Source organism: Microtus ochrogaster, chromosome X (assembly GCF_000317375.1).
Source record: "Microtus ochrogaster isolate Prairie Vole_2 chromosome X, MicOch1.0, whole genome shotgun sequence".
NCBI lineage: Eukaryota > Metazoa > Chordata > Mammalia > Rodentia > Cricetidae > Microtus > Microtus ochrogaster.
Window position 1 is genome coordinate 6,914,991 of NC_022026.1, and position 8,940 is coordinate 6,923,930.

An 8,940-nucleotide genomic window follows, 5' to 3' on the forward strand; every position below is an offset into this window, starting at 1 on the left:
GAAGAAGAAGAAGAAGAAGAAGAAGAAGAAGAAGAAGAAGAAGAAGAAGAAGAAGAAGAAGAAGAAAGATTTAGACTTTTGATGTATAAATAATCCTGATGTTAAGTTGATGTGGAGGGGCCAGTAATGCATAGGTGATTAGAGACCAGCTAATAGGCTGGTCAACATCCAGCAAAGAAAAGAAAACAATAAATGGAGTAAAAAATATGAAAGACAAACTCTGCTCACATTATCTTTTTGCTAAGCATTGACTCTTTTTGGAGACAGTGTCCCTAAACCTGTGCTGATTGTGCAATTTAGTCTGAGACTATCTGAAACTCTGTGGCTGGGGCCTGGGTGTTACCTGAGCAGCTTTCAGGAAAGAGAGAGTTGCTTTTATGCATGTCCAACCCCCTCGTTCTGTTGATGCACACCCTTTGCCCTGTTGGTTGTTTTAATGATGCTCTCTCCTGGACATTTCATCTAATTAGACCCAAAGTGTCAAATACAAAGGAATGGAGTCAAAACATCATTTAAAATTGGTCTTCTTGATCTTCATAGGAGGTAGAAAGTTTTACAAAAGCTCTTTTAAAATATATCTGTGGTCCTCATCTAAAAAATTCAAAGGAAGATCATTTACATAAGAACATTTAGTTCTCTGCTCCTAAGTAATGAATTCTCATTGCTAAATGTCTGGTCATCTCTGAAAATCTTTGTCATCTTTTAATCCTAAAACCAGCTGTATAAATGTGACAAATCTCCTGTCCGGAAAGGCATACAAACAATGACACCTCAGCACTTTCATTTCTTTTCAATCTGTCAAAATAAAACCAGCCAATCATTTCTGAGTACCCATAATAATGAAATTTAAAGCTATCTCCAGGGCCAAAAACATTAAAGCAGCTCTCATTCCTCTCATTCCTCTCAACTCAATTGTAGAAACTAGGGAGGGAAGTGTACAATTAAGAAAACAACCTCTATTGAGGTTGAAAAATCAGAGGATATGGAATACTAATTTCATTTAAGAAGAAAATAAGTTTAAATTGTAGGAAAAAAATCCCATTTTGTTAGTAAGCACAGGTAGAATGACAGAGTAGTTCTCTTTCGACTTTTCCCCCAAACCCTCCTTTTCCCCCTGCCTCCACTTATTAGATCAATAGGGAGCTTTCTTCTATGAGAGGTAATACACTTTGCAGGAAGCTCACCTTTACAGCCTGCTGATTGCCATCTATTTTTATGGCCCCAATGAACAGCCTCACCTTCCTCCCTCCTCCACTCCAAAATGCAGATTAAGAAAAAAAATGATAATAAACCTTGGGAGAAGGTGACTTAAGTCTTTGACTGGCACCACTGAGGTGACACCTTTGTGCTTCAGTGGCCAAAAGGACCAGGACCGAGAAGAGAGCTAAGCCAGTGTGCCTCCTGAGCCAGCAAAGAGAGCAAGGGAGGCAGGGCAGCAAAGGTACAAAGATCCAGCTATGGGGGAGGTGGAGCCAGGGAAGATAATGCTCAGGACGTGAAACTCTATTGGAAGACAAGAACCTTGATGTCGGGGTCTTCAGCTGAGTTTCTGAGCTGATATGAAGAAAACAAATGCTCAAACAAAGCCCAAACAAAACGCATCCAATTGCAGAACTTGCGATCAAGCGAGGCATTTTCTTTCCAAAAGGACCTAAATGGTTAAGCGGCTCCTTCCTGGCAATTAGAGTAATTAGATAATTACATTGTGACTCTGTGGGTAAGAGATAGAAGCCTGTCTCGGCTAAGTACACTTGGTAGCAAAACACATTCAGTTATAAAAGGAGCAAGTTTTCAGTTTGCAGGTATCTTTCAAGTCGCATGTAAAAATTAAGAGAAGGAAATTGTGCTGTTAGTAGGTTAGGTTTCGCCGACAAAAGAGATTTTTTTTTTGCCCGGGGGGTGGGGGGGTGGGCTCCATCAGAGCTTGCACTCCGAAGTCGCACTCCTGGTCCCACTGTCAACGCTGAGCTTCCGTCAACAGATTGTTATTTAAGCCAAGGCGGTTAGAGCACAGTTCCGTGGTGAATAACCTTTAAGGTTACGTTTGCCTTTTCCCTGCTCCTCGCAAACAGTACGGAATCCGCGAGCGCATTTGTTGGCTGTAAAGGTGTACAACAGCAATTTTTGCAATGACAGTGCGGAGAGGGAATATGAGATCTGTGTGCTAATGAGCTGACACTGCAGAGGCTGGGGCGGTGTAGTGTGCAGTGCACTACAAGTGCACAGCAGCAAGACCCAGGAGGGGACTTCAAGGCAATCAGCGGGATTTCCTGAGGAACCAGGACAGCAAAGTCACACCACGGGACCCAGCAGTCTCCTGATAGTTCCAAACCCTTCTCAGCCTGAGAATGATCAAATTGGTTTGTTTTTCTCCCGTAAAAGCTAGATCTGTAACTTGCAAAAAAAGGTGTATGCGTTGTTTTTCATATGCACTAATAATGTGTGTGCCTATGCATGGCTATGTCATACATGCTGAAACCGGTTTAGCCTCACCACCATTCTCTCGGCATTTGGCCGGCTAAACTGCAAAGGAAGGCAGTGAACTCTATTAATTCCTATGAAATGGGAGCGTGTGCTCTAAATCAGACGAGGCTGTCTGCGAAACTTCAATTCTCTTCTGAGCTAAGATCCCAACTGAACCACCTTTCAAAGCCAGGGAGGCTTTTATTGGCCTCTTAAGGCACAGAATGAAGTTAGAGTCTGTCTTAAGCAAACCTCTTGAGGCTTGTGCAAAAAGGCTTGCTTGCTAGTAGAGTCTTTAAATAACTGGTGCCTTAGATTCATTGTAAGAATGACTTCTGAATACATTGTATGGAGCAAGGTGACAATGCAGAGGCAGAGTAGAGGGCAGGGGCATGTGCTGAAGGCACTGCTGTTTGTTTCCCGGCATATTTCTGTTTACCTGCATTCCCGTGCCCTAGAAAGTACATGCTTGCTTTGGGATTGAGGTTGCAGAAAAGATCATGTGAGGAGAGTAACTCTAGCCCTAAAGAAAGCTGAAACCAGTAATTCTGCAGGACAATAAGTAAGAGTCTTTAGCTTTTGCTAGTCCAGTTCCACACTGAACTAGATAGGAGGGGTAGATGACCAGATTTGGCCTCATCTGAGGTTTCCCCTAGATTTTCTCAGCTAGGAAGATCAGGGGATACTGGAGTTACTTGTTTCCTCTGTGTAGTGAGGTAATCTAATCACTCAGAGGAACGGGATCTGCAGTCATTTGCTAGGTTCAAGTGCTGTTAGGATTGTACGCATGTATCTAAGATATTTGATTTGTGCTTCAACAAGAAAAAGAACAATCAAGGCTATGGGGGAGACAACAGGCATTTCTACGGTTCCTCTGCCCCCTTGAACATCTATTTCCAGAAGCCATAGTTGGGCTAGATAGATATGTGTCTCACACTAAGCCACCAAGCAGCAGCTTCCAGGAGACAGCTTTGGCATCTGACTGCCATTCAACAATTGTGATTCCAGGTGGGACTGTTTCGGGGACCACAGAAAATGGGAGCTTTGCTCCTCTGTGTTCTGAGCTAGCTCGAAAGTTGGAGAGTGCAACAGGCAGCTAGGTGCATATCACTGACTTCTAGATAGTTCTCCCACAAGTTCTGTGTGATTGTGCGTGTGCACATGTGTATTTGCATAGCAGAGGAGGCAGTTCTCTTAGTCCCTACTAAGTCTTACCCCTCCTCTCACACTTTCAAGTGTGTAACCATAGCCTGGCCTTGTAAGGAAAAGTGCTGTAGATTTACGTTCAGATTTTGATCAATTGCTTTTCCTTCCCCATCATTGTTTCTTCATTGCTCTGAGAGGTAAGGAATTAAGACAATTAAACACCAATATGGATGAGTTATTGCCTGTTCCTAAACCTGAGAGTTTCTCATGGCGAAGATCATTTCCTGACTTGTTCAGGTAGGGTTCTAATAGCCATAGACTTGTGAGTGTCAGACCAGTCTGATCATAAGAACAGGACTCAAAGCGTTGGAAATCAATCATTCCTGAGAAGCCAACTGGATCTCTTAGTCCAGTGTTCCTCAGTGGAAAGAGAATGAAGGGAGATGAAATCCATATTATTTGTTGTTAGCACAGCCTGCTAGTTTCATGTATTTGCTTTTGAATCTGTTCTAATTGATATTTAGGAACCTGCACCTGAGATTCAGCCTCGTGAAGCAATCACAGTGCAGTAGGAATAAGAAGCAGAAATGCTTTGTAAATGCTGGAGAGAGGATGTTAAGACACAAGGTACAGCCAGACATCTTGTAGCTTCTACACTTAACCAAAATAAATAAATTTCTTTTTTTTTTCTGTCCGTATTGGAAAGCCAGAGTGTCAGATAGTATCTCAGAACATGTCCATAAAAGGGTCTGCACCGTCAGCTATTTTTTTCTTAAGGCAGGTAGCTGTTACATGTTTTGAAAAGTACATCTTCACTCCCTCTTCCTTTCAGCCCTAGTCTTTCAATCCAAAGAAAATGTGCTCTTGCCAACTTGTTTAGTAATTGCCAGGGATTACATGTCTTTTGAGATGAAAGGGTTTGAGGAAAGTCATATGCAAAGCTAAACTGGACCAGACACAGATACCATTTATCGAAATGGAATGAAACTTCAGATTTCAAAGTACACCATCCAGGGAAATAAGACATACTCCATTAATTGGCATCCTTTGGGAGAAACTTTTAGTGAAATAAAGTAAGCTTAGATGAAGAACTCAGCATTTCTCATAAAACATTCAAGTTAAAAAAAAACCAAACAAGACAAAACTAAACAAAAACCTGTGTCCAACAAGCTAGTAGTCATTCGAGTTCCTGTGATTTTACATTAAAGTCACCCTTTTGCACAGAGATAATCATTTTTTGGTACCACTATAGATTTCAGAAATGGTTTTGGGGCTGAGGAAATCCTCCGTTTTAGTATTCAGTGTAGCTGCTTCAAGCCTCTCCCCACAACCAGCCTCTTGCTCTAAATTAAGAACTGTGTTGTCCTTAACAATTGTGTGTGTGTGTGTGTGTGTGTGTGTGTGTGTGTGTGTGTGAACGAACACGCACAGGAGCGCGCACGCGTGTGTCCACACTCTCATGCGCTGGCACAGACAGGATTGGCTTTCCAGAAATTCACCTGAGATCTGTCTCTCCTCTTCCTTTCAGGCTGACAGCATTCATCACTTGCAATCAGTTTTTAGTCTTATCAGTTCCTATTGGAGCTCTCTGGGTAGGACAGAAAGAGGCCAGGGCATCCAGCCCCATCTTTGCCTCAAGGTCACTTGTTCGCAGGGTTCTCATATTTTGTTCCTATGTGTCAGGCAATCATCAAACCCAGCTCAGTCCTCCCACCAGACCCAGCTTTAACACTTATGTATTGTACGCCCTGCATTGACTCAATCAAGGAGCTGCTGTTGCTTCTTTTTTAAATCCCATCTGAAATTTCCCTGAACAACCATGCTATTTTCTTTCTTTCTTTCTTTTCCCCCAACAGAAAAGGGTGCGGGGGAGGGAACACTAGTTTAGCAGGGAGGAAAGTGAAAGTTTTGCATCAAACATAATTCATCAGAGTTTTGCCCACTGCCTTTAGCCCCGCAGCAAAATCCTTCAAGGTTGATTTATGCAACGTGAACCCAGGATTGACTCCTGCCTCAGACTGCTTATTGAGGCAATTGCCCCCTAAGTGCACAGACGCATAGACCCCCACGCATCACAAATAAAATGCAAATGAGGTCCTCTAAGGTCCCAAAGGGAGGCCACGCAGATCTACTTACAAGCATTAGTCACAGAAAAACTATTGGAGGAATCCAAGTGGTCTACGTGGTAATTCAAATGGAAGGGTTTCTCAGTGGTGTTCTGGTTGGTGTTGTATAACTGCACGGCAAAGCGGAAAGCACTGTGCTCCTGCACCGTGTTTCTCATGAAAAGTCCACCTAGAAGGAAAGGCAATCAAGATTTGGCTTGTGTCCCCCCACTTCAGGATGAGTTACAAAGTAGCAAACAGGAGATGCCAGGCCCCTCAGTGTGACTGGGAAGCTTAAGATTGATTTTCAACCTGTGTCTTTTCAAGACTTATCAACTCGGATCTCCACTGTGAAAAACCTGAGTTTTTCTACATCCAGGAAGCTAGAGAGAAGGGAAAAAGGAGGTGGGGGGAGCCGCTGGAGGTGAGATGAAGAAACTAAAAGTGGGACTTGGTTCTTTCTTAAGCTAGAGTCGGCCTCCAAACCCTGACTCCAGCCCCACCCCCACCCTGATCCCCACAGCTGGTTCGTTTTTCTTTCCTGGGGTACAGGGTTAGGGTGGGAAGAAAAGCAGTTTCATTCCCATTGCTGTCCCAACCCATTCCCCATGAACCACCTTTCCCCATGACAATACAGGGGATTACTTCAATAAAAGCAACAATTCTAACTTCTCTACTTGTAAAAACAGGCAGAGGCGGGGAGAACTCCCTTCCGGCTACTGGAGCTGGTCTCCAGACAGACACAGCAGCAATTCATGAATCCCTAGTCTGCGTGACTTCCCTGCTTGCCCGACTCCTTGTGTCACCCCCACTTCCTACCCCATCCTCCACCCACCCAGCTACTTCCTTGGTCTGGGGGATTCAAAGTGGGTTCCATCTTCTCTAACACTATCCTGTCTCACTGAAGCCAGAGACACGGGACAGGGCGACCTGGGCCCAGGTTATGCGTCCTGGCACTGCCAGACAGGCAGTATCACCCTGGGACAACTTCCAGCGGCTGCAAGCATGCCATGGCAAAGTCCAGGACAGCGAGGAGAAGAGCCGCGACTCTTAGCCTCCTGCAGCATCCCAACCGCCCGTTTGACTCCCTTGCTCCTTGGTCAGCTCAGAAAACCCGACCACCCACCCTCATTAGCCCCAGGAGACCCCCTCTCTCATCTCGGATGCTCCCCATACTAGTCAGCTCCTTGCGGCACAGGTCCCCAAGATCTCTGCTCAGTCCCCCATCTCCAGTCACCGTCCCCAAGCATTCAGGACAGCGACCCGCGCTGCGATAGCCCCAGCCCCACTAGGGTAGTGGGTTTCAGATGCAGAAGAGCCTGGCCCCTCTGGCTGGCTCTGGAAAGCTTACCTATGCTGATGGTGTTGGGGAATCCTCCGTGAGAATGACCCAAAAGCCCCAGGACTAAAAAGAAGACCGCCCGGAGCACGCTTTGCCCCATTTTCTTCTGCCTGTCCGTGCTACGCCTAAAGCGAAGCTGACAAGAGCATGGGCGCAACTCGGGAGTCGTCAAAATAATAACAGAAAAAGAAAAAGAATTCACTGGCTCTTACACCCCCTCCCCTCAACTTGCTCTCGCTCGCTCGCTCACTCTTCCTTTCCACCCCACACTAATCCTCCTCCTCCGCCGCCTCCTCTCTCTCTCTCTCTCTCTCTCTCTCTCTCTCTCTCTCCCTCTCTCCCTCTCTCCCTCTCTCTGTGTGTGTCTCTCTCTCTCCTCTCTTCCTCTCTCCCCCTCTCTCTCCCAGGATCTCTCACACCCCCTTCCCACCCCCCTCCACCTCACTTCTGTCTTCACACCAATCTGTAAGGCTGGTTCATTGGCTGCAAGCTGGGTTCCCCAAAGCGATTTCTTTGAGAGAGACAGAAAGAGAGACAGAGGGAGAGACACACACACACAGACACAGAGAGACAGACAGAGAAACAGAGACAGAGAGAGACAACGAGAGAGACAGATACACAGAGACACAGAGAGACAGAGAGAATGAAAACCGGAGCGAAAACAAAACAATGAAAAACAAAAACAAAAGGCAAGAGATAAAGAAATAGAAAAGAAATTATAAAGAAAACCCAAGGGCTCCCCCGGCCCCGAAGATGGTGGATCTAAAGAGGGGGTAAGAAAAAAAAAAAGAGCTAAAAGCCTCAAAGGCTCAGCTCTGGTGAATTGGGTTCTTCCAATTGGGCCGGTAGGGGGATATTGATCAAAGTTGATCTGACGTGGAATTAAAGCCGCACACCGCTTAGCTCCACTGCAAACTGCAGCTCTGGACTGCAAAGGCTAGGCGCTGGCATTTGTCAACACCGGAGATGGGATCAACAGAAATACACCAGTCCTCACGTGGACCAGACTTTCAAGCCGCAGCCAGTTTCCTCATTTTAAAAGATGCATTGTCTCTACATTTGTATGCGTGTCTTAAAGATGAGGGGTCTTTGAGGGGCGGTTAGTGCTTACTCTTGAGTCTTTGTGAAGGGACTCAGAAAAGCAGTTCCCATCACAATGCGCCCTAAGATGCTGCGCATGCCTGGTCTCTGCCGCTCAGCTTTTACAGCAGAGATCCGAGGGCAAGTGAACAACCCCCACCCGCATTCCCCCGTTCCCGCAGCTTTGGGAGGTGTGTCCCTCCCCCCTACCCAAGTGCTGAGGCAGGTTTGCCAGTTGCGGGGGCTTGTGACTGCTGACTGCTTTGGAGGGTATAGGAAAATCGTATGTGCATAAATGTGGGAGCTAAAAGGTTAATGAAAAGGACGCTCAATCCTGCAGACCAAGGAGAGAAGTGTGGAAGCGAGCTGGGGTGGGGGTGGGGGTTGAAAGTTAGGGTTGGTGGAAACTGTTCCTAGCTGCCTTGCTCCCTTAATGTTGACTTTAGATGTATGGGCTATTCCCTCCCTTATTGAGCACAGACCACAGAGATTCTCATTCTCCCCCAACTCCACTTCCTTTTTCTAAGCAACGAGGAGGAAAGAACCTAGGAACTCCTACAGTTCAGCCTGGGTCTTGGTGAGGAGCAGTCTCTTTAGTAGCATCTCCTGCGTGATCCTTTGTCCCTACACTCTTCCCCATAACTCCATTCCCCTACTGGGAGAAAAGGTATCTTCTGCCACAACTTTCATTCTTACCCTAGAGCTAATCTCTAAAACCCGGATTTTTACCCCCCCCCCCATCTTCTGTTTTCTTTTTCTTCGCTTCTGGTCTAAGTGGCGAAAATGAGACTTTATATCAGAGGA

The 8,940-nt window shown here is 45.8% G+C and overlaps 1 protein-coding gene across 3 annotated transcripts in view; it reads right to left on the reverse strand.

The window, feature by feature from the left end:
• Window positions 1-7,372, reverse strand: part of Gria3 (glutamate ionotropic receptor AMPA type subunit 3) — a 286,862-nt gene extending 279,490 nt beyond the window's left edge. Inside the window, exons 1-2 of one of the 3 annotated variants that reach the window (XM_005358429.2) lie at window positions 7,066-7,372; window positions 5,746-5,904 (exon numbers count right to left, since the gene is read on the reverse strand). In XM_005358429.2, the coding sequence (XP_005358486.1) occupies window positions 5,746-5,904; window positions 7,066-7,156 (250 nt within the window). In that variant the 5' untranslated portion in view covers window positions 7,157-7,372. The remainder of the gene's footprint in view (window positions 1-5,745; window positions 5,905-7,065) is intronic. The other 2 variants (XM_005358430.3, XM_026784914.1) reach the window with 2 other exon arrangements.
• Window positions 7,373-8,940: the final 1,568 nt, after the last annotated feature.